General features: G+C 33.8%; 1 protein-coding gene across 1 annotated transcript in view; it reads right to left on the bottom strand.

The window, feature by feature from the left end:
- LOC150096717 (kinesin-like protein KIF21A) overlaps positions 1 to 26,948 on the bottom strand; it is a 753,433-nt gene that overhangs the window by 624,887 nt on the left and 101,598 nt on the right. The window contains exons 7-8 of the mRNA XM_090408696.1: positions 21,134 to 21,262; positions 14,595 to 14,777 (exon numbers count right to left, since the gene is read on the bottom strand). Of these exons, the coding sequence (XP_090264822.1) occupies positions 14,595 to 14,777; positions 21,134 to 21,262 (312 nt within the window). The remainder of the gene's footprint in view (positions 1 to 14,594; positions 14,778 to 21,133; positions 21,263 to 26,948) is intronic.

The raw sequence follows: 26,948 nt of genomic DNA, 5'->3' as shown, positions 1-26,948 counted from the left end.
GCTGTGTTTTGCTAGCAATGAAATTGCTAACGTTACCCAAATTCCACTGATGAATGTTTTGAAGATCAGAATTTAAGGAAGTAGAGATTAGGGATCAGAAAGTTGACAGTACTTTGCAAGGTTTGTCAAACGAAAAGGAGAAGTGCAATGTGCTGTCATTAGCAAAACTGTGTACTGGATTGGTATTAGCTGGAGTAGATAATTTTTGTATAGAAGGAAGAGGGTGGGAGAAGAACAGAGCCTTGTGGGATCCCCCCCCCACAGCATTTGTTGCATGAATAGGAGTCATCCATCATCACTTGAAATAAATGTCTAGTCAGAAAGCCAGCTACCCAATTGTAGAAGTCGGGGACAGAACAAGTGTGGGAGTTTTCTTAACAGACTTCTGTACCAAACTCTGTCATAAGCCTTAGATATATCAAGAGCAACCACTTGAGATTCACCATACTTTTCCATGTTTGTCCAGAGATGGGTGAAATAGGTTAACATATTCCCTGTTGATCGACAGTGACAGAATCCATACTGTCGGTCATTTATTAGATGAGTCTTCAAGGTAGCTTAGGAGTTGGATCTTAATGGTTCTTTCCATTAAATTAGAAAGAATTGAGGTGAAAGAAACTGGATGGTAGTTTGAGGGTAAAGATTTATCATCCTTCTTAGGAATAGCTTGGAAGTTTTCTAGACTACAGGATAGATACCAGTGAAATACGAAGCATACATTGGGAGTCAACTCTGAGGCACAGCCCTTAAGAACAATTGGAGAGATGCCATCAAGGCCAGGACATTTTTGGCATCCAGTTTGAGCAAGATTTTTCTGATCTCTTTCTAGTTAAAAGATCAAATGCGACATTGAGTGTTGAGTGTTTGGAATGGTTGGTGGAGATTTACCATGATCAGATATATGAGAATTGGAGAAGTAGCAAACCAGGAGGTTAGCTTTATCTGTGGGTGATGATGCAATAGTACTATATGGATGTAATAGTGCTGGGAGCAGTGTTGGGCAGAAGTCCAACAGCTTTTGGCTATTGGCTGTAACCTTCTCATCCACTCACTATCAGGTAAGTGGATGAGAAAAATGTCTAGAAAAGATAATTTGCAGTATTTTTTCAATTTTCATAGCAAATTTGATAATGATATGAATTGGCCTTATAATAAATTATTACCTTTACCTTGTGGTTATGTATAAATAATTCATAAAGCTATGGCACAAGTTTCTCTAAAAGAAAGAAGAATCAACATTAGTCTCCAAATTCGCAGAGAATATTTGCTGAAAATGTTACTCACTAGAAAATTGAAACAATATTGCACTGATATGTGAAAAGTAAATGCAGTGCAAGATAAATGTTGCAATATATAGTTTTTATGTAGCTTTTTTAATTAAAAAAAAAAAAAATATATATATATATATATATATATATATATTCCTTACATAAGTACAGTTTCACATAAATTAGCAAAAGTTCTAAGAAAATACAATATCAGAACCTTGTTCACTCCACTTCCAAAGATTCTTAATAAGCCACACAAAACCTTGTCGTCATCATCATCTCAAATACACTGGTGTATATAAAATATTGTGTGATTGTGCTATTCCTTATTTTGGGCAGACAGACAAATCTGATGAATTGTGTACATGAGGGACATTACTTACAAGAGACAGCGAGCCAGTGCATTATCAAGTCATATCCTTTTTTCGGCTAATCCTAATGATGAAAGCCAAAGTCACAAAGCCTGCTGGGAAAAATCTACTAACATCTTCTGTTGCAATGATGAACTAGAGAGACAAATCGTGGAATCTAGGGAAATCATCTTCAATCCTGTTCATCTAAATAATAACTTGAGCTACAACCTCCCAGATTGTCATTCAGCTGTAATCATGTACTGGCGTTCACGAGATGCTACTAGCACGTACTTTCCCAACATTGCAACAAACAAAAGAACAGCTTTAAATACAACCACAATGATTTAATGTCAATTATGTATAGAGACTCTCTCTATGATGTTCACAGTTTATTTAAGCTTCAGTGTTTTTTCTTTCTTTTATGATGTCACCTGATGAAGGCTGTTACAAGCCGAAACTAGTCGTGTTTTTATATTAAAACTTTTACTTAAATCTCGGTTCTAGTCATTCAATTCTTTTTAAAAAACATGTATGTTAACCGAGTTAATGATCATTCTTTCACACACATATGTATGTGTGTGTGTGTGTGTATGTGTGTTCATTTTTGCAAAAACTAGGATGTTGAGAATTTTCTCCGAAATTTCCCAATACAATGTGACTAGTTCTTCAATGAAATCAGTAGAAAAGAAGTAGACATTCTGAACTGGCATATTCTAGCTGTAAAAAAGAGGGAAAGATGCTACATGATATGTAGGTTTTGGAAATTGGAAGTATGGTGAAAGAACCACCATTCCTCTACTGTTTATGTATCCAACATCACTCAACAATGGTAAGAATTTTTGTAATTCTTGGAACCTTTCCTTCTGGGATTCAACAGATCACAACCAGTGTTCTGAATTACAAAGAAGTAATCTTTCTTGTAGACATAGTTGCATGGTTAACTTATTACTTATCATCTAGTTTTTAGTTTACTCGTGTTATTTCCTGAAGAAATGAAACAAAGCATTTCACAAAACTATCATCATCATCATCAAATTCCTGACATGTACCCTCAAGGGGTGCACAGGATATAATAGTACTACATGAAAAACTTACATCATTACTAGCTTCCTATCTACAATTTTCCTCCAAATCAATTTGTTACCTGTCAAGACTCCAAACATTATCAGATCTTATATTTCTGTCTTCTAAGGCAGGGATCAGCAACCTTTACAGACTCGCTGGCCACATTCAACTTTTAGTTTTAATAATCGGGCCGCAAGCATTTAATTAAGAGAAAATAGTGAGTAAAAAATACTTAAGTTATCAATTTTTATTATATCAATCTTAAAAACACAGAAATATTTAAAGTATGAGATATGAGACAAGCATAACGTCTTTCATTGATGATAAAATTTTGCAACAAAGCGCTTCCTGATGAATGATGCAATTGAGCACCATTAGATTATCATAATCTAAAAAATGCTGGCCTGGTTGGCTGAGTGGTTAGCATATCCGCTCCCCACCCAATAGGTTGTGGGTTCGAATCCTGCTGTGGGCATAGATGTTTGCGATTGTCTGTGAAAATACTGGTAGTGGTGGTAGATGATGTTGGTGTAGTTGTGGTTTGTTGTAGTTGGTGGATTGAGGGGTAGAAATGGAGATTTGTAGAGTAGATGACTCCCTCGATGAGTCTTTGGACTCCCTGGAGGTAATAATAATAATAAATTCTGTAATTATGTACAAATTCAACCTACTATACCCGTTAGAGCCCCACATATTTCTTCCACCATCGATTGTCACTTTTTAATTTTTTTTTCAGTCCCATTCTAAAGAATCAATAATTACATTTACGAACAAATCATTGCCAGTTGTAGTACTTTTTAAACTACACAAACTGGCCAATTCTTCATGAACATTAAGGTCACTATCGATGCCACGAATAAATATCATTAACTGTGCAGTGTCATTTAAATCAGTACTTTCATCCACTGCCAGAGCATAACAATCAAATCATTTTGCTTTAAATTTAAGCTTCTCAAATAAATTGGTACTGATTTCTTCTACTCACCTTGTACAAATCCTGGCAGATAAACTAATATCTTGAAATAATGTCTTCTTTTTTGGGCATATTTGTTCAATTACAGCTAATAAACATCGTTTAAAAAATTCTTAATCTGTATAAGGCCTTCCTTCTTTCGCAACCAGTTCCACTAAGACATAACTAGCAAGAACAACCAATTCATTATGAATACTTTGCTTCTTAAATATGTTTTGCTGAGAAGTCAAAGAAGCTTGAATTTATTAATTTGATTTTTTCTAAGTTCACAGATCAAATCCTTGTATTAGCTTTCATTTTCATTCTCGTAATGATGTCTGATATATTCTTTCAATAACAGCAACACTTTAATAACAAATAAGATGAAGGGGCTTATCCCTATTTACAATAAAGAAGTACATGCTACTCCATTCATCATTAAATCTTCTTCCTTCATCTGCAATTTTAAGTTTTCTTGAACACATTTTTGAAATTATTTTTAACAAATATATATATATATATCCTCTGAAAACAATAGTTGATGTTTTTGAATTATTGAATTATATTAAAAGACGGAACGCGACTGCAAAAGTGTGCCAAAATCTCGTTTATTGTCAGATGAAGTCGCCTTTGGTATCCCCACTCATGATGACTCACACGATTGATGCGTGCAAAGTTGCATGGCAATATCACGAAATATAGGTATAAAATTATTTTTAATTATCATTTATATTATAAAATGTATTATTTAAATAATTCAACATACTGGCCACATAACATGTAAATATGGTCAACCTTTTATGGGCTGCAAAAAAGGCACGTTTCAGCCACATGCGGCCCGCTGGTTGCCGAGCCCTGTTCTAAAGCACATTTCACTGTATCAATCCACCTATATCTTTGTCTTCCTCTGAGACTTTTCCCTGCCAACCTAGCAGAGAACACTTGTTTTGCTAATCTTTTAGTAAAAACTTTGCAAAACCCTCAGCCAATGACCATACTACCTGAGGCTCTACTAACACATTCCTGGATGCTAACAATATCAAGTTCTTTCCTAATAATCCTCATTTTTAATATGATATTGCCATTGATCACATCTGTTCATGCCCCTATCTTTCTCAGGACTCTCATATCTGAGGTCTCTAGTCTTTGGTCAAGTGTTTTATTTCTAACCCAGCTTTCAGGTCCATAAGTCAAATTTGGTTGGAACACTGTCCTGTATACAGCTAATTTAGTGTTTTGACTAATTTCTCTTTTATTCCATATAAATTAATTCAGTTGACTTCCTACCATACCAGTTTTGTTGATTCTCTTTTCTATTTCCATATTTAATTTACCATCTTCACTAAAACTCGTGCCTAAGTAGCTAAAATGTTTTACTTGTTCTATATGTTGTTTTGTTCTCCATTCACAATGCAGTTGATATTTTCATCTGCCTATTTTCATTGTCTTATTATTGCTGACCTTCATACCATATCTATTACAACAGTTATTCAATTTAGTCAGGGAATCCTCTTTCTTTCATAATGTGATCCATATAGATAATGAATAACAGAGAGGATAATGTATATCCTTGTCTGACACCAGATTTAACATTAAACCATCTTCCTGTACTTTCTTCAATTCTAACTGCTGACTTACAACTCAAATAAAGACTAAGTATTGCTTGATATAATGTCCCACTGACACCATACAACTGTAGCGTTTTGAATAGCTTCTCTCTTGGCATCTTGTCATATCTTTTTCCAGATCTACAAAACTTAAATACAAATCTATGTTATATTCCCATGATTTCTCAACTATTTGTTGAGAAGTGAAAATCTGATCCTGACAGCCTCTATTTGGCCAGAATCCAGCTTGTTCTTCACAAAGCTTCCCTTCCACAATCCTTCTCAACCATTTCTCAATTATATGATACTTGACTTGACTTATCTAGGCACTGTCAGCCCGGAATGACTTTTGGCCTCAAGCACCAGGTGACGTCACTGGGCATGGTCTTCTGCGACTATCTGCCACCGTTCCAGTCTCCAGCCCAACAGCCTGCAGATCCTCTTTCTCCTGATCTGCCCATCTCCTTCTCAGTCACCGTGATTGGGCCGGGGCCTCTCACAGTCCTTTCGGGGCCCATATGGTATAGGTGCCCCAGCCACTGAAGACACCAGGCTCGCAGCTCCGTCAAGATGTCTGCCGAGTTGTACAAAACATGTATGGCAGCGTTAGACAGCCTCCTCCAAACTCCGTCTGCCATGACCCCTCCATACGTACGTCGTAGCATCTTATTCTCGAATACTCTCAGGTGGTCAGCTTGCCTCACCATGAGAGTCCACGCTTCGGCACCATAGAGGAGAACAGGTCTGATCAAAGTCTTATGTAGTCCCACCTTTGTAGTCCAAGACAGCAAATGTGAGGTGAAAAGGGAAGCACTTGGTAGTAATCCACATTCGTGGCATTCACCCGACTCTGGACATCAGCTTCGACTTTGTTGTCTTCAGTCACAATAGACTCCAGGTACCTAAATTCTGTCACCCTCTCAAACTGAGCAGCTCCCTCTATATCTTGAGCAGCATGGCGACTCATGAAAAGGTACTTCGTCTTCTCGGCGTTTATCTTCAGGCCAACATCCTCAATAGCAGTAACCAGTGCCACTGCATCGTCCCGTTGGTGCACCATGACATTCAGATCGTCTGTGTAGCCGACCTGAATGTCAGAGAATTGGAGAAAGCCCATCACCTTGCTTCACACTGGTCTGCACTTGAAACGGATCCGATAAGTCACCTTCTGCTTTCACTCTTGCTCTCGAACCAGCTACAAGACACTTGCACCATTTTTCGGAGTTTTCGAGGAATTCCCAGCTCTTCTAACACCTGCCACATTTTTGGGTGTATAATTGAGTCAGACTTTTCTAAAGCCTATGAAAATATTATGGACTTCCCAGTTATATTCCCAGCACTTTTCAAAAAGTTGGCGGAGCGTGAAGAGTTGGACTATTGTAGAACGGTTCCTTCTAAAACCCCATCTGGTAATCACCAAGGCACTCTTCTGCATATGGTGTGAGGCGCATTAGTATGATGTTAGACAGCACCTTGAAGCCAGTCGTCAACAGTGAGATGCCCCTATAGTTGCTGAAATGAGACTTATCTCCTTTCTTATAAATTCTCATTTAATTCTTTCTATAAAATTCTCTGCATAAACCTTACCAGGAACATTCATAGAGAAATATCTCTGTAATTCTCACATTTAGTTTTATTTCCCTTTTTATACATTAGTATTATGAGAGCTCTACTCCAATCATCTGGAATTTGTCCCTCTGTCCTGGTCTTCTGAACTATACAGTGCAGCCACTGTAAGACTTTTATACCTCCATACTTGAGCATTTCTGGTCGAATATCATCTACTCCTGCTGCCTTTCCACATTTCAGGCTTTTGATGGCTTTTTCTACTTCAAGTATGGATATATATTTCTGACTGCATGTCTGTTGAGTGTTTTTTACCCACCGTGCTGTCACTGATTGTTTCATTTAGAATTATTCGAAGTAATTACTCCATACATCAAGGATATCTTTTTCTTGATATCCTTGATGGATGGAGTTTATGATAGTTCCTTTTATAGCATTCTTTCCTCCATTTCTGAGCTTTTTCAACAGCCTCCAGAATATCTTGCCACCTTCCTGATACTTATTTTCTATGTTCTGACCAAAGTCTTCCCATGACTTTTGTTTAGCTTTCTTACATTTATCTCTGTATTCTCTAAGAGCACAAGCTGACTTATTTGCCAGGAACGTTTGATATACTTTCTTCTTTTCCTTCACTGCATCTTTAACTTCCTGTGTTCCACCATGGAGTTCACAAAACTAGTGAATTTCTAAATGACATCTTTGTCTGTGGTTTCATACTGGAAAAAACAAATTCTAAAAATGGTTTCAATCTGTTTAGTAGGCCCCAACATGGTATACAAAAATTTCTTAGTGTCATAAAATACTTGTATTGGAGGAAAAGGTACAGAGTAGTAATACAGCCACAGATGGCAATTTAACTTATGCTGATTTATATAATGATGATAGAATTTATGTAATTTTATTATCATTTTCTTTAATATAATTAATCAAAAGTACAACTATGATCTTACACTAGCTCTGCAAACAATAGCAGCATACAAGATGTCTTTATTATGCAGGAAAAGTGCAATGATTTTCTAAATACTTGTGTATTCCATAACTGAAACACCTCTCCTTCTGAATTACTTCAGACAAAAAAATATCATACCTTGATGGTGTCTAAATGTGCAGAACAGAGAAATAGTGAACTGATAGAAAAATAAATATTCTTAAATATTGTGCCCTTTCTCCCTAGCTGTTCTTAAATTTTTTATTTCCCTAATAACTATTCTAACTATAAATAGTTGGAATAGTTAATAGGAATATGTTAATAGTTAACTATAAATATTAGTTGGAAATGATTAGTATCCCTAAATATTCTTAAATATGGTGCTCTTTCTCCCTAATCACCCTATCCCAGTTTTGTAAAAATTAATATTCCATTTACAGAGCCTGCAGTAAGAAAGAATATTAATAACTTTATACAGAATAAAAAATTTCAGAACGCTAAATATAATTGAAATAATAAATAATCCATAAAATATTTCTTTTCTGTGCAATTAATTTTTCCCACGATTAAATTTCCTTGTGATGAATTTTCTCCGCAATGAATTGTCTGGACATAACATAAACTGCTGTATGCTGCAGAATGTATACAGAAAATTATAAAAAATGATAAAGAAAATGAAAGTACTACAGCTTTCAAACATCCTGCAATATTTTCGCAGTCATTATTTAAGGGCATTCCAAGGACACCAAGTGGCAAGAGACTAACAATGGTACAAGTCTTCCTGAACTTTTTTTAACCATATCACAAGAGATAATATCTCTTGGGAAGTTAATGCCAGCAAAGCAAACCAGTTAAGGCAAGGGATATCCCTAATTCAGACTGGTTGGTAACTGAATGCAATTAACTTATCTGAAACTTTTCATTTGCATATTTTAGTTACAATTTTTAATACTTCTCTAACAAGATTTTTACCAGCAGATTTTACTAGTAGCTACAGCTTTCATTCGAGCAAACTGGCAACCATCTTCCTTACTGAAACAGATAATAAGATAGTTATGAAAATTATTCAAAATTCTTCTTTGAATTTGGGTATTTGGAATGCTGTTAAACTCTCAGATCTGTGATGTTCAGGTGGATCCCAGACCTTTTCTTTCTCCAGAATCTTATCTGCCTTGCTTGTAATAAGAAATTATCACCTACATTTCTCAGGCCTCAATAGTTTGGAAGTTGGAGGTATAGAGTATGGATTCCTGCATCACATACATGAGAAGTTATGTAAAACAGTCTGTAGATGCTACTCAAGAACATCTATGGTGATGGCTACTGTATCTAACTCAATTTCAGTGAACAAAATCCTTTATGAGCCTGTTCCCATGTATAAAGAGTGCAGCAGGGATCACTCTTTAAATCTACTTTTGCTCTGTCTCTCTCTTTCATTCTGAACCACTTAAAACAAAAATAAAATAAAATAAAAAGATGACATGCTGCCCTTAACAGAGTATGCCTGATAAACATACTGATGAAGAAAACCAAAATTCATTAAAACAGAAGACTCTTCAGTTTTAATGAAGAATCCATTAACAACACTTTGGAGTAACTTTCTTGCAAGTCAGGTTTTATCCATTAGATGATCAGAGATATAATTTCAAGAAGCCGATTCCTTTTAGAGCCAGTTATTTGTCTTTCTTTGGCAGAGCTGTAGAGTCATCTGCACTTATGTTTGTTCATGCTATTACTCTAACAGCTACATAAGCAACTTAAGAAAGAACCTCAAACAGTCTATGAATTAAGCTATTGAATTATTACTAAAGAAGAGTACCTGTATATCTATCCAACATAAGCAAAATGTGTATGTTGGGGGAGGAAAGATTCTCGCTTCCCTTTTTCAAATATTCCTATTTTGTTAACACTATATAGAGTAAACCAAAACCCTTCATCACAACATAATTCTGACAAGACTTCCATATAGCCTTTTTACTATGTGGAGAGAACTGATGTGGGCTCCAGACAATGTCCAATCCTCACCTTCTGATACTGTACATCCTGTTAGCAGATATTTACTGGATACTGAATGAATATGGGCAAGATAATAATTTTGGATTTAGCCAACAAAATGACAGTGCAATATGATGAAATGTCATGTCAAGTAGAACTCCACCAAGCTTAACTAGGACCCAGTTTTATCAGAAACCACAATGAACAGTGAAAAGTCAACAAATGGAGCAAACTCATCAACAGAATTTAAAACAGGCATAGCACCATCAACATAAAAAGCAATGAAAGAGAAGAATTATAGAAGTATCACATCAACATAACTGGTATTAATAAAAGAAGGACGATAAAGAGGTATCAAATGAAAGACATAACTACTGGCTACGGAAGAAGTACCATTTTTTGATTCATTACAAAAAAGGAATTGTAATGAATCAAATTGACAAAAAAAAGTTTGTATTTGTTGGAGATCTAAACAGCAGAGTAAGAAATGAATACTAGAGAGATCTTTTGAGAAAATTTGAAAAGAGAAAAGCTCAAAATAGTAAGTACTAACTGGATTTCTGTTCAGTAGATGGACTGGTCATTAATAACTTCATGATCTAACATAAAACTATTGGAACATGGTAATATCAATGACTAGTCCATTTCATGAACAAAAATTCACAAACTCGCATGGAAGACACAATAAATAAGAAATTTTCAATGACTATGTTACTGTTCATAGCAATATCTTCAATGCAGGTTCACAACACAGGGAATTTGAAATATGGAGCAATAGGCATTTATGTTTGAGCAGAAGAAAAATTAATCAAACTGAGAAGTAAACTATGTAAGAAAGTTTTAACAGGAATCAAAGCTGAGCAGCTTTCAGAGGTGAAGCGAGACTCAAATATACAAATATTATTGAAGAAAAAAAAAATAAGAGTTTAAAAACAAATCACACCTTGGAGTCGGTGGTGATGAAGGAAAAGCATTGAATGATACCAGAGAGAAATATAGTGCAACTGTCTATAAGATCAGAAAAATCAGTAATCCATAGCATACTTGGAAATTTAAAAAAATCATGAAAAAGAAAGTATACCACAATTTTCTAGCAAATCAGCATGTGTGCTGAGAAAATGCAGAGAAAAATGTAAGAAAACAAAACAGAGCATCAAAATAGCTAAACAAAAGTCATGGAAAGACTGATAAGAACATAGATATTACATTTTGGAGATTATTCAAAAAGCCGAGATAATGAGGAAAGAATACTCTAAAAGGAATTAGAGATGATAAATGACATAAGTGGTATTCTAGATGTTTGGGGTCATTACTTTAAAAGTGTTAAAAGAAGCAAGAAGTTGATTGAATACTTTCAACAGGAATTTAATCAGGAGTATGTATCAATGCTTGAGAGAGAAAAAGCCACCAAAAGCCTCAAATGTTTAAAGGCGACTAGAGTAGATGATATTTAATCAGAAATGCTTGAATATGGAGGTATAAAAGTTTTATGGTTGCCCTAAATTCTTTCATGGTCAGAAGGTTAAATTTGGATGAAAGAAGTAGCAGCCATGATGCCCATGTATAACAAAAACAGAAATAAACTCAATGTTAGAATTATAAATGAATTGCCCCCTGAGTGATCCAGGTAAGATTTATGTAAGCATACTTGAGAATGGCAAGAACAGATTGGGTTCAGGCCAATATAGAAGTGGTCAGAATCATGTTTTTACTTCAAGACAAATAACTGAAAAATCATGGGAATATAACAAGGCTCAAGTATTTAAGTTTTCTATATCTGAAAAAGGCATATGACAGAATGTCAAGAAAAACTATTCAAAATAATACAATTATATGGATGTCTGCAATTAGAATAAAAGATATAACAGGAATACAGTTTCGTGTAAAATCAAGTATACTGAAATTCCACTCAGCTGTTTACTTCATGCAGATGCTATAATCTACAAGTCTGCAGAATTTCCTAAATTGAATAAATGTAACAAATTTAGTATGAAAATCAGCAATCAAAAGACAAAAAAATATGAAAACAGGATGGAAAATTAAAAACATTAGCAGCATCCTAAATGGAGAAGCTATAGAACAAACAAAATATTTGAGCTATTTGCTGGCCTGGTTGGCTGAGTGGCTACTGTATCCACTCTCCAATTAACAGGTTGCACATTATAATCCTCCCACATGCATGTATATTTGTGAATGCCTTTAAGCAGGAGATGAATTTCATTGTCATGTGTGAGCCACCATTCTGCTTACTGGAGGTCTGAAGTTGCTTGAAAAAGTTCCAGATATGTTATGCAGATACATAAAGTATCAAGTCTTCAGACCAGAGTTTCTGGACTATGCAGAAAATAAATTTTTTAAAAAATACAAAAAAATTATAAAATTACATTTTTTTAAAAAATAAAAAATCCTTAGGCCATCCATGGCACAAATGTACTATAAGTTTAAAGAACCTTTTGGGTAGGAGCTGCATTACAAAATTAGGCAAAATTTTTAAAATAATGCAAATTAAATATGAAAATAAACAACAGAACAAAAAAATCTGGTATGGCAGAGAGTCAATAAATGTGAATAAATTTATCTGGAAAGAAATTAGTCATAACACTAAAAACTACAGACAACATATGAGAATTGAGAGAAGAATTAAGAGAATGAATAGATGGCATCAATGGTAGAGTCATACTGAAAATTAAGATAGGAAGGAGGAACTTGACATTATTAGCATTTGGGCAGACCTAATCTAAGATGGTGTAGCCACCAGGACAAAATGGAAAAGTTAGCAAAACAAGTGTTTGATATCAGGACAGTCAGAAAAGACCCAGAAGAAGACTATGATCAATTTTTCTACATCGTTTTATTTATTTATCGCATGGCAATCTACATATAGTTATAAAAGTGCATGTACATAAATCAGTACAAATATTTACGTAAAAGGTAAATAAAAAATGTAAATAACAAGCAATTAAAGTAAAACATAGGCAGTTACACTTTTGGCAGACAAAGCACTTATAAGTTAAGATCAAGTTCCATGATCCAGTCTATAACAGGTGGTGGTGGTGTCGCCTCCAGCAAGTCGTTTCTTTGACCCGTATATGAGCAAAGACTGCACTCAGTGGAAATATGATGGATTAATTGGTTTGGGTGTCCACAGTCACACTCCAGGAATTTTCTCCTGCTCGTACAGAAAGCTTGCACATCTTCCATGGCTGGTACAAATCCTGTTCAGTGTTAGCCATGTCTTTCTGCTCAATTCCATACCTGGGATGCTGAGGCAGAGCCTATCAAACCAAATTTCGAGTTAGCCATTAGTATTTATGCTCCACACTCATTTCCAGTGATCTTTGGTAATATAGTTAATCATTCTCAGATGTTTAGCTTCACAAAGAGGGGGCTTTCTTGATTTCAATCTGTTAAACTGTAGTTCTGATATGTCGTTATGTATAGGCAATTCAGTATTTCTGAGTATTTTGTCATTTGGGCATTCAGGTTTAATAGGTCTGATTTCAGGTGATTTTCACTGCAATATGGCATCACCTGTTAGGATGGAGATTACTACAACAATCTGCTTCCTTAGATTCAAATACAAAATAGAATAATCAGAGTCACAGCAATTACTAATTTAAATACTGAATTCTAGTTAGAAGATCTGGTCCAACCATTCTTAGTGTATCACGGTACACTAAGAAAAAATGGGTCATATTCAACTAGTGCCCTGTTTGCTATTCTTAACATTTTTGCCTTTACAGAAACTTTATCTACATAATTATACACTATATATATTTAGAATAATTTCCTGTAATATGCATTTAAATTAAGTTAACAGTATTTAGTCCCATGAGATAGTCTGTCAATTTTTTTCTAAAAGTATCCTGATGTTATAGACTTTATTTAATTAGGCAGTTTATTGTAGAACTTGCTGGTAGTTCCCAAGGCAAACAAAGAAATTTTTCATAAATCTTTTGAATATTTAGCACCAAGTTACTACAATAAACTGCCTAATTAAATAAAGTCTATAACATCAGGATACTTTTAGAAAAAAATTGACAGACTATCTCATGGGACTAAATAATGTTAACTTAATTTAAATGCATATTACAGGAAATTACTCTAAATATTTTATAATATGTCTCAATTATATTTTGTATTTATACATGTGCCTTCACTGGCAGTTATTTATTTGTACTTTTATAGTAACCAGCATGGCTATGGTAACAAACATTGTACAGTTCATTCCAATCTATTTCCATTTTCTGTTCTTTATTCCTAAGTATTTTCTTTAACTATCAATCTCTATATTCCACTTGAAAAAAATTATAGGATTTTTTTTATAACATATGTAGTATTACTTTTTACTATTACTATCACTTGTACTGTTCTTAATACTTGTTGCATCTATTGTATTATATTTTCATTGTACTACTTCTTCAGTTAACAAATTTCAATTATTAAAGTATAATCCAAAAATCGTCTAATGAAATAAATGCCAAAGTATAAGACTATCAATAAGGTTAAGTTATATAATCTTTGTCTATTAGTGGAAATTATGTTTAGTAGTTGTCTGGTAATATACTTAACTCAGAAAATGTTATGTTATGTTATTATGAGTACAAATGTCAGTTTAATAAAACTATATCTCCATTGCATCTCCATCAGGTATTATGATACCTGTGTTCCAGCAAATAGGCTGCAAACAAATTAGTATTAAAGTCTTTTCTTCATTAGCTAGTATTATCAAATCTATTAAAACCACTACAGTAATTATGCATAATTAAAACACGTCCTCGGTAATTCCGTTTACCATAGCTATACTAAATATTACTATTATTTAAAGTATCACATTTAGTACAGAAAATCAAAACTTACTAGACCGCAATTAATTGAAATGCCTTCTTTTGCTCTTTCTCCAGTTGCACCTGTTCTTTTTAGCCTCTCTGAGCCAGCTAAATCTACAAAATGAAATTTTGCAGTTAATGTTTCAAATTCATGTAGAGGTTCTCCTTCTGTCTGCTTTTGATTGGCATCTCTGCATGTTTCCTCTTCAATAGGCTAAGGAATAATTTGACAAAAATAGAACAAAAATAAAAAATGAAATAATATGCTAAACAAACTTTAAAACTGAAATTATTGATCTTGATTAAAAATTCTAATAAATGTACTGGTTGGAATTATGGTAATGACAACTAAGTTGAATTTAATGAATGTGTTTTATTATCATCAGAGACCTCTGTGGAGTCAAAAGACTCATTGTGACAGGTTCTCACTATCAAGCACAATACTCAAAGATACCTTAAACTGGTTTACTGCTGTTGCACTCACCACATTCTTAGGAAATGAATTGTACTCATCCACTTTTTTCCAAGCAAAAAAAAAAAAAAAAAACTGCTTTCCCTTGCTTACCTCTCATACAAATTTCATGAAAGGAGAAAATCACATTTCTAGGAAGGGAAACTGCTACCTTTGTATGAAACTAGCTAACTCACCTTCAGCTGAAAAGCTCTCAAAAGTTTTACACATCCCAGGGAGGATTCAGGCCTAGGTCCTTCTAATTAAAGGACATGTGCCACTGTCCTCATATTTGTTATAGAGGTGTCCATTCAAAGAAAAAAAAGTCAGGTTGACTAAATATAAAATGTTAGGATTTCACCTGTTTTAAGTTTAATAAAATGTATTTGACTAGCAAAATCATAAGTTCATAAAATCACCACTATAAGTATCATGATCATAAAAAAATTATTCATGTTGGAATTTTCTGAATGGGGAGAGGGCTCCATAGAAAAAAAGAGAATTAATGCTTAATGACAAACTTATAATATGACAACTGCACTCCCAGTGATAATCTGACATTTTCTTTGGAATGAAATAAAGCTTGTATATAATTTATTTAACAACCAATAAAAACCTAATTATCTTCAAAACTACTAGTGATAACATATTAATAGTTATGTCTACTACTTACATATTTGTATTTTAAATAATATATCTCACTAAAGCTATTACTTAATAACTCAGCTCTTTTTCCTATTTCAACAAAATCCTATCTGTATTCACTAAGATACAGTGTCATAGCCATTCTTCATCATTCCTTTTACTTGTCACATAATAAAAGAATTCCATCAGATTTCCTTAGGCTCGTACAGCCAATTTCTTTGCATAGCCTGATTTGACCTTCACCATGACTGTCACTCAAATAGTTCTTAAGTTTTATTCTATCATTTAAACTGCTTTATAAAATATTCTCCTTAGCCTGAGGAATGCAGTCAGCTGTAACTTCCTCAGAACATCCCTTAACCACTTCCCCATACACTGATTCCTCTACTATTCAGTTCCAATGGCACAGCTATAAGCTGACATCTCACTTTATTAGAATCACAGTACAGGTCAACATATACATCCTCTTAACAAAATCCCCTATATGACTTGCTAACACATGATCATTATGTGGTATTGGCAAAAGTTTGATTTAAACCAAAATGGTTAAAATAAATAAAGTGGAAAATAACTAACTATCAACCAATATATAAAATTTCTGCATTAAAAAATCTCCATGATAGGCAACAATATCACAAATGCACTGATTTAAAAATAGAAACCATACATGAATTCAATGATACAGAACAGAAATGGGAAAATCTGAAACAACTCCTGACAAAAGCAGCAACAGAAAGCTTAGGAATAAAGAGTAAATAATAAAAAAAAGGACTACAAAACTGGGACAAAGAAATAGAAACAATAAAAAAAAGAGAACTACTAGAAATGGCTAAATTTCAAAACAGAAGCAAAAATAAATAGAGTACAAAAAACAGTGCAACTGCAAAACGAGAAGTAAGGCAAAAACACACACACACACACAGAGAGAGAGAGAGAGAGAGAGAGAGAGAGAGAGAGAGAGAGAGAGAGAGAGAGAGAGCAAAATTTTGTAGCAAAACTAGAAATAATAAAATACGTGTAAAAAGAAATAAAAGAAAAGATAAAAATACAAGCAACAGATTTAGAAAAATGGGTAACTTATTTTCAAAATCTCTGGACTGATGATAATAAAGTAAAATTTCACAACAAAATAATCTAGCAGAAAATATTACAATGTCAGAACTTAAAAATTCAATAAATAAGATGAAAAATAGGAAAACACCAGGAGAAGACAATATAAACATGAAACTGCACAAAAATGCAGGTGAGAAAGTTAATGCAAGACTTCTGAAATTGTTTAGCATGGTCTGGATTTGTGGAAAAACTCCAAACCCTTGATAAAAACGTACTGGTTATCCCTAATTAAAAAAAAAAGGAAATAAAGATGTCTGCAATAATTTTAGGGGAATTAGTCTGCTAAATGTAAAGTACAAAATATATGCAGGAATATTTTTTTAATAAAAGAGAAACTAAAAATGGTACTACAGAGAATAAACTACTAGAACAGAATGGATTCTGAAAAGGCCAGTCTTGCAAAACACTGAGTTTTCACTCAAAAATTATTAATCAAAAAGAAAAGAGAATTTCAAAAAGAAACATATGTGGCCTTTATTAACTGAAAGCCTTTGATAAAATTAATAAAAAAAAATTTAAATATTAACCAATCGAAATATACAAAACCAGCTCTAATAAATAGTCTATTAATTTATTAACAGTATATTCAAGTAATTGACACAGGAAATAAAATAGTCAAATTAGAAGAAATATCAGAATGGAAAGACATATCAAGAGGAGTATGGAAAGGATGCATGCTATAACCTGTACTTTTTAATATAACAATTTGGAAACAACATAACTTACAAATAAAGACATATACACTACCATTTGCAGATGATCAGATTGTATTAGCAACATCAGAGGATGATCTACAGAGATCAGTGAAATTATTAAATGAAATTTCAGAACAAAATAATATTAGAATATCAAAAGTAAAGATAAAAAAATAATGGCTTTCAAAGAAGAAAACCCAATAAGAAGTAAAATGACATAACAAAATATTAGAACAAGTAGATACTTTGAAATATCTGGGATGTAACTTATCATATGAAGATGAAAAAGATGTAGACATTAAAATAGCAAATTTTATTAAAGTGAACAGCATAATAAACAATATATTTAAGCCATCCCTGGTACAAAAAATGCAAAAAAATTTTTCTGAATCAAGAATCAGAAAAACAGCAGGATATACCAAGTGGGGCCATAAAACAAATGAAGAAATTTTATAATCCCTGAATATAAAACCAATTAACCAATATATAAATAAATATCATCATCATCATCAACAACCATGGGTCCAATGCCAGTAGGTGTCTGCTGCCATCTTGAATGATTCTTCCATTGCATTCTATTTTGTGCAAGATGACTCAGTTTGTGTATAGAGTTTCCACGTCATTTGATGATGTCCTCACCCCATTCTCTGTTCGATCTTCCTCTTTTGCTCTTTCCTTCAATCATTCAAAACATCAACGTTTTTAATTTTCTCTCATCATTCATTCTACATATATGGCCAAATAGACGTAGTTTCCTTTTGATTATTTTCTGGATCAGGTTTTCTTTTGGTTGTATTATATCTGTATCTGTAGATTTCCTCATTGTTCACTTTCTGTATCCAGCTTATTCTCAAGATCTTTCTATAGCACTTCCTCTCAAATGCCAATATCCTCCTTTCAGATTCTCTCAGGCCTCGCATCCATAGAGCATGCTGCTGAAGATACAGGTTTCTACAATGTGCAGTTTAGTTTGCATCTTAATAGCTCGGCTCTTCCATATTTTGTCCATGGCTTTTAAAATAGTTGTTGCTCTGGCTATTCTAATTTGTATCTCTTTTTTGGGATCCAAGTCATGCGTCATGTGGCATCCAAGATATGTGAAGTGTTCCATATTTTCCAGTTGAAATCTGTCTATTGTAACTCTGTTCAGTAACTCCTGTTGTCCGAATATTATTGATTTAGTTTTTTCAAAGTTGACATTTAGTTCATATCTTTTTCCCTCTGTGTATAGTGTTTGCAATGTCAGTTCCAGCCTTGCTGCATCTTCTTCAATCAGGACGATGTCATCTTCAAAGTAGAGGTAGTTTATTCTCATGCTATTTATTGAAATGCCTCCACCTTCTTCTTTAATCTTATCTAGTGTTCTTCCCAGATGTGTGATGAAGATGATTGGTGATATTGGGTCCCCTTGTCTTGTGCCTTGATTAGTGGCAAACCAATCTCCAGTCTCACCTGCTATTCTGATTTTTGCTTGTGCTTGGCTGTTTATATCTTTCAGCAGGCAGATCAATTTATTGTCCACACCATAAGATTCCAAGACAGCCCATGTTATTTTTTGGTCAATATTGCATTGTGGAAGTCCACGAAACAGCAATATATCTTTTTGTTCTTTCTTCAAGCTTTCTCTGCTATTAGTTTTAGTGCGAGTATTTGTTACACTGTACTTCGATCTTGTGAAAATTCGGCTTGCTCATCCGGAAGATGTGCCTCCATATGCCCCTTCAGGCGTTTTGTGAGTATTTTCATCAGCACTTTGCCAAGATGACTCATTAATGCAATAGTTCTGTAAATGGCGATTTCTAAAGCACTGCTTTTCTTATGAAGAACAACCAAGACCGATTTTTTTCCACTCTTCGGGGGCATACCCTGATCTCCATATTACACTACATAGTTTATGTATTTCTTTTACAAATGATTCTCCCCCATATTTTAGCATCTTGCCTATTATGTTGTCATTTCCAGGATTCTTGTTGTTCTTGATATGTTTTACAACCTTATTCACCTCCTCTTCCAAGATGTCATTTTCAAAGATCTCTGCTAGTTCTTTGATTACTTCTGTTGCAGTATCATTTAGTTGATTTTTATATTTTTAAATAAATATAAGTATATATTTACTTACAATAGCAGATGCCAAAAATACCATACAGATAAAAAATGAATGGAAAAGAAGCATTGGAAGACCAAAAAAGCAATGGCATGTAACTGGAGCAGGCCACTTGGCCTAAAATCCATGACAGGAAAAAGATGATTTGCTAACAAAGTTAAAACTATAAGATTGCTCTCAACTGGTAGAATAATAGTTACTGCATTTACAGTCATATAATTTTATGTTATTAGCAGATCTAATATTCTTACATATGGGGGGGTCACAGCTTAATAACTGTGAGAACTCCCATTGCCTTTCAAGGAGTGGAGAACTGACCAGGACTTCTGACTTAATGTCTATGCCTCACTTTCTCATGGTGTACTCTGTTAGTAGGTATCAACCTGGATACTGCTCTGATGAATGATGATGGACTGAACAATTTAGGATTTAGCGAACCAAACTGTATTTTTATTGGCTTAAGGTAGGAATATTATCACACCAACATCATGAATTTTTATGATGGTTAAGCTTCACCAGGTTAACAAGACCCTGCCATTTTTTCAAGGGAACCAGGGAGAAAAGTAAAAAGTCAGCTTGCAGAACAAACTCCACATCATCAGCAGAATAAGATATCCACCATCAAAAGAAAAGGAGTGAAGTTAGCAGATGAACTGGAGAAGTACCAGGTTGCCATAACTGGTGTTACAAAAACAAACACGACTAAAACTAGTGAAATTCTTCCCAATAACAAATACAAGAGGGTAAATTTAGACAATGATTAGGGAAAGGAAGGAGTAGCTATAGCATGATACCAAACTTCCAAACTTGAATGAAAAGCAATATCAAGAGTGATGTGTACAAACATTAAAATGGGGAATTAGACAATGAGACATGTGTTCAAGACAGAAGATTCAATTAAAGAAGAAGTAGAGGAATTACTATGGGACATTATAAATCCATTCTTATTTCATAGCTGAATGTATTGAAACTCTAACTGTTTACTTATTTTATTACTATTCCAAACCTTATTTAGCTTTCCTATTACAGACCAACCTAAACCTATACTATGATTTACTGTTTTCATATAATTTAGATCTTCAGTGATGAGTGATCCCAAATAGGTAAACTGAGTTACTTGTTCAATATATTTATTATCAATGTTAACTAGTTTCTTTTCTTTCCCTATTGTCATTATTTTAGTTTTAGTGAAATTTATACTCATATTATATTTATTGCTAATTTGGTTTATTTTGCTGATCATAGATTTCAGATCTTCTTTGCTGTTAATAAGGAGGACTATATCATTTGCATATTTGATATGGGTGATGGTTCCATTTACTGAAGTGATGGGTGATGTTGGTTCCATTCACTGAGAAGCCAGTATGTTCTTCTAGAGCTTCTCTGACAACATTACTAATAAATAATATATATGTTAAATAAGTATGGTGAAAGTGGATAGTCTATATCAGCATAATAATTAAATAAATTTAATTACTCCATGCACGTTTCTTTCCATTAAGGAACAACATAAATGAAAATCAGCATTTTAAAATATCCACACTAAACTAATAAATGTTTACCTCTACTTTAATCAATCTTTGTTGTTTAATATGCAATGTAAAAATTGCATGAGACCTTGAAGACTGTGCATTCATCCTTGTACTTGCTGTAGTTCGAGAAAGGGCTCCAATTTTTAAACACTGAAGTGTCTATAACAAAAAAAAAATAGAAATTTTTAGGATACATACATGAACAAATTACAAGATAAACTTAAATATAATCCCAATACTGTGAAGTATCTAAGTTACAATTAAACAACTAATTAACTAAACAATTATTTACAAAGTCCAAGGTAAAATAAAATAATATTTAATTGGCCTTAATAATATCATAATCTGTAAATTCTCACATCTATTCAACATATGGCAAGTCCTTTCTTTATGTGATATATGCTTTCCAGTGAATCCTCGTGTAATGAATAATTGTATAACTGAATTAATCAATAAACATTAATTTATTAAACTCACTTTATATTAATAAAAATTTATTATTGCCAATAAAGCAGGAATACCAAAAAATCTTACACATAATGTTATAATCAGCAGTGCATGATGTTAGTCATGCAGTGGTAATTAGCTAGTCTATGAAGTTTGTCTAATAATAATAATTCATAAATACACACAATTATAGCCCTCTTAATTTAATTTACATTTATATGAAATACTATTAAAAGTCACAAAAAATAAAACATTAGCAGAAGAGATTAATAACAAAAGGACTGAATATTAAGCAGATCACACAGCACTGAATGGAGGATGAAACATCAGCTAAGCAGACTTTTGTATAAGTTGTTTACCAGATATTTTTCAAATTTCTAAAATTTACATCAAGTTGGACATGCAAATAAAATGAAAATGGATAAATACTAGATTATGTAAGTTCTAATTCGTATGAACAGAAGACCTCATGCCTGATGCACTGAGGAATTGCACAGTTTTAATTATGTGACTATTCATCAACTGGTTTGCCTGTTTAACAACTGTGAGAATAAAGAAAAACCCACTATTTCAGCCCTACCTGGAAAAAATGCCTAATAATACTCTAACATTCTGCATTTGACTGTTCAAACCGTATTTCATAATTCTACATAAAAAGTGAAGGATCTTCAAAGCATCTGCTGGAAGTTATCTAAATTATTATCTAATGGTGGCAACAAGATGAACTCCACAATTAACTGATTTCTATTCTAGACACCAGCTTACCCATCAAAATGCATTAAGAATGTGCCCCAGGAAACAACAGAAGAAAAACTGTTCCCTTATTCAAATACTACAAGAAAATCCTTATCACTCTCACTTCATACACATCATCTTTTACTTACCAACATCCCACTATGATGTTTATAATTACCTAGAATGAAACTCCCAGTGGTATAAAAAAGGCAATTAAACATAATTACAATCTCATCACATTTCCTATCAACATTTCTTCCAAACTTTCAATTAGTTTTAGGTATTCAATTTGAAATCTTTAATGTCTTGAGCCATTTCACTATGTGCGTTTATTGAGTGAGCTTGTGTAGGGAAGGGGATCACAGTTCATCCGTTCTAGACCCAAATTACCCATCTCCAGTTGGCAAAACATAAGTTTTGTAAATATCAAAATATATATATCAAGAAATAATTTCTGGATATATATATTAATTAGTTCTAGGGGGGAGGATTAGCTGTGTTCTCCAACCAGGATCTTGGCTGACTGGCCATCAGTCATGCTTGCAGCGTGTTGAACACGGTTAAGCATGGGATGGATTTCCATGGTGCGCTGCAACCTACAACACGGTCAAAAACCCTAATGGAACTGATACAGATGGCAATGCCAATATTTCGGTGAAGTCTGGAGGGCCATACCCAGGAAGTCTTTGTATCATGCCTCCACATGGATCCCCCCCCCCCAGGAAACATGGTGTCGTAATGAGCCATGGCAAAGTTGATACTGAGCAAAGAGCTGACAGAAAGCTATAAAATGCATCTCCCAAGACGTTATATGGCCAGCGTGGAAGATTAGGCCACAACCCCTCCACTACAATGCCAAGAAGAAAGAAAGGCTGTAAAGCCTATGGCCAGAATGAGCAAACACTAGATGTGACTAAATTTCCCCAACTATATGACTACTCTGATCGAAACCATTTATGGAGACCAGAACATGATGCAGTGGAGAAGCTTTCCCAAATAATAAGCAATAGTGGAATAGCCCAAAGAATTCATAAATATAACAGTAATCCATACAATCCTCTTTTCCTTTATATAAAGGAGCATTTAATTGTCGAACACTTAAAGAAGAGGAAGACCTTGCCATCTTACAGCAAGAACTAAAACATTAAATGGGACATCATAGGTTTAAATGAAGTTCGCGGGTAAGATGAACATCTAATAAAACTAAAAAATAGAGACTACTTATACTATTATGGGAAAACTAAAGGATAATACAGAGTTGGATTTCTAATTAAGAAAACAATTGCACACCATATAGAAGAATTTAATTATACAGATGAAAGAATAATAGAAATCACTTCTCGTGGAAAGGCTTAGACATTGATTATGCATTTTCACTATATAATTTAAGGAAATTACAACATACTAGGATATACATTAAAATAAATTTTAATATATTTCAATATTTCGGCAACGTCATGTTACCATTTTCAAGAACTTAAGTACAAGACATGTGCATGCAGGCACAACAAAACAGTAAGTGAGGAAGAAGTAGGAAGCTATTATTTCTCCTAAAGTCCTGATTGTGCCCTCTAGCAGGCAATGTTGGTATTCTTGGGCAATTGGGCTGAAGGTCTTCTGATGTAGGTTTCCCAAATTTAAGGAAGTTTCATGCAACCAAATTTGTTGAAGTTTGGATCGTTTCTTAGGGCTGAAGCTGATTCCATAAAAAGCCTTTCATATCTGTATTTGCTACGGTGTATTATCCTGGCTTTCTTCCACTGTATTCTATGGCAGGTATCCAGCGCATGATCAGCAAGATCAGAGTGGCTGTATTGGTGAAAATGGATGTAGTCCTTGTGTTCTGAAATTCTGATATTTGCTGTCCTGCCTGTTTGGCCAAAGTAGGACAGCTTACAGCTGCAAGGGACCTGGTATACACCAAGTAGGTCTGGGGGGGGGGGGGGTTGGTCTTTAGTAGAGCGGATAAGGGATGCCAATTTTTTATATGGTCTGTAACAAGAAGTTAAGTTATGTTTTTTAAGATTTTTGTGATTTTTTCCGAGGTGCCTCAGATGTAGGGTATGGTGATGGATTTAGAGTAATCCTTGTTGTGAGGGGGGGGGGGGGAGTTGTGGTTTACTGGTTTCAATATTTTTTGGATTTTTCTTTTTTTTTGGGGGGGGTGTAGCCATTGGCTGAGAAAGTGTTGAGAATGTGGTTTAGTTCTGTGGTTAGGGCATTGTCATTCGAGCAGATAAGTTTAGGTAGTGTCTTAATGACTCCCTATTGTTGTGAGGAGGGGTGGTGGGATTGTTGGTCAATGTATCTGCCTGTATGGGTGGGTTTTCTATAGAAATCACACTTAAAATAAACTCCAAACTTAAAACAGGATCATCCAAATATATGCTCCCACCTCATCCCACACTGATGAAGAGAAAGAAGCATTTTATGACTCACTGCAGCACACTCTAGACAAAAAAACAAATAGCAATCAAAACTTTACTATAGTAATGGGCGATTTTAACGCCAAAGTAGGTCATCCCATTTACCAAATAGACACAATAGGACCATGCATATATGGTACAAGCAGCAACTCAGGAATGGCTCTTACAGAATTCTCTATCCGTAACTAAGCTTTACATTATGAATACATTTTTTAAGAAAGTCCTCAAAAGAAAATGGACATAGAGAAGTCCAAATGGAGAAATAGACAATGAAATAGATTATATACTGTGTAATAATAAAGAAATAGTTCAAGATGCCTCAGTACTAAATCAAGTAAAAACAGGAAGTGACCACAGACTGGTGAGAGCCAAAATTAAAATAAACCCAGAACTGGAAAGAATAAAATGGCTAAACTACAAAAAATTAAGAAGTTTGACTTAAAACCTATTGAAAACAAGAAGAAGGATTACGAAGAAAAACTCAATCAAAAACTATACTTAATATATATATTTTAAGACAAAGACATAAATAAAATAAGCAGAAACCTAATGGAAGTAATTATTTCAGCAACCAACGAATACAAAAGCAACGAACAACAAAAAGACCATAAACTTTCAGAGTTCATGGTATTTTTTTTTCAGAGCTTAGAACTACGAAAAGAGAGATGAAATATGAAACAAGACAAAAACTTAATTTCTAAAATAGAATATGCAGAACTATGCAAAACAATAAGGAAAAAAATAAGAAATGAAATAAGATCTTATAACATTAAAAAAATAAAAGAAACAATTGAAAACAACAAATATATGAAAATACTAAGAAAACATTTATCAGTTGGCAAAAGTCAAATAACTGCAATAAAAGATAAGAATGGTGGAAATATAATAAGGAACCAAGAATAAATCCTAAGCAGGCTAGAAAAATTTTATAAAGAACTCTATAGTGATCCTTCAATAGATAAATCAAATATAAATAACTCTTCTCCATCGCACATAAAATTCATCCTCCCATTCACTTCAGATGAAATAAAACAAGCATTAAAACAAATGAAAAATGTCCGGTGAAGACCTAATTCACATAGAATTAATTAAATGGGGAGGAAACAGCATAGTTCACCATATTACAAACTTACTAAATCTATGCCTAGACGATGGGAAGATACAGAAAAACTGTAAAAACAGTACTCTGATACTATTATTTAAAAAAGGGGACAAAGTAGTAGCAAAGAACTATAGACCAATTAGTATTCTCTCCAATCTGTATAAAATTCTCACAAAAGTAATAACAAACAGGTTAACCCTTCTTCTAGACTCAAATCAACCAACAGAACAAGCAGGATTCCGTAAAGGCTTTAACACAATTGATCATATTCATGCAGTAAAAAAATAATAGAAAAAGCAGAAGAAAACCAATTGCCTCTCTGTTAGTCTTTATTGATTATGAAATAGCATTTTGATTCCATCAAAACTAATGCAATAATCAAAGCACTCCAGAATCAGGGAGTTCCTGGAGAATATATGGACCTCCTTCAGGAAATATACCACACTGAAACAGCAACAATCCTACTTCACACAAGTAGCAATAAAATATCAATTGAAAAAGGTGTTCGACAAGGAGACTATCACCCAAAATCTTTACAGCAGTCCTTCAAGAAATATTTAATAATATAAACTGGACAAACCTTGGTATAAAAATTGATAACAGAATATTAACACATCTAAGATATGCAGATGATATAATTTTTGCAAACACTTCAGAAGACCTTAATATAATGATAGAAGACCTATATCATGAAAGCAGAAAAGTCAGTCTAAAAATAAACAGAGAAAAAACTAAAATCATGTTTAATCATTTTGTAACACCAAAAAAGATGATAATAGAAAACAATTTCTTGGAAAGAGTCTCTCCATATACATACTTAGGTCATCTCATTGATCTAAACTGTGGACTCCAAAATGAAATAAATAGGAGAGTTCAACTTGCCAGGGGTGCATTCAGAAAAATTGAAAAGCATTTTCAAAACAATTATGTCCCACTCTGTTTAAAAAGGAAGACATTTAACCAGTGTATACTTCCAGTCATCACATATGGTTGTGAAACTTGGTCGGTAACGAAAGCACTGGCAAATAAACTAACAACTCAAAGAAAAATGGAGAGGTTGATGCTAGGCATCATATTAAAAGATAAGAAGCAAAACTGCTGGATAAGAAGCCAAACTTACATCACTGACATCACT

The sequence above is a fragment of the Typopeltis vanoorti genome, chromosome 18 (assembly GCF_054136105.1).
Source record: "Typopeltis vanoorti isolate ZY-2024b chromosome 18, IOZ_Tvanoo_1.0, whole genome shotgun sequence".
Classification (NCBI taxonomy): domain Eukaryota; kingdom Metazoa; phylum Arthropoda; class Arachnida; order Uropygi; family Thelyphonidae; genus Typopeltis; species Typopeltis vanoorti.
Note: the sequence above shows the minus strand (reverse complement) of the source record. Positions and strands in the feature narration are given on the sequence as shown.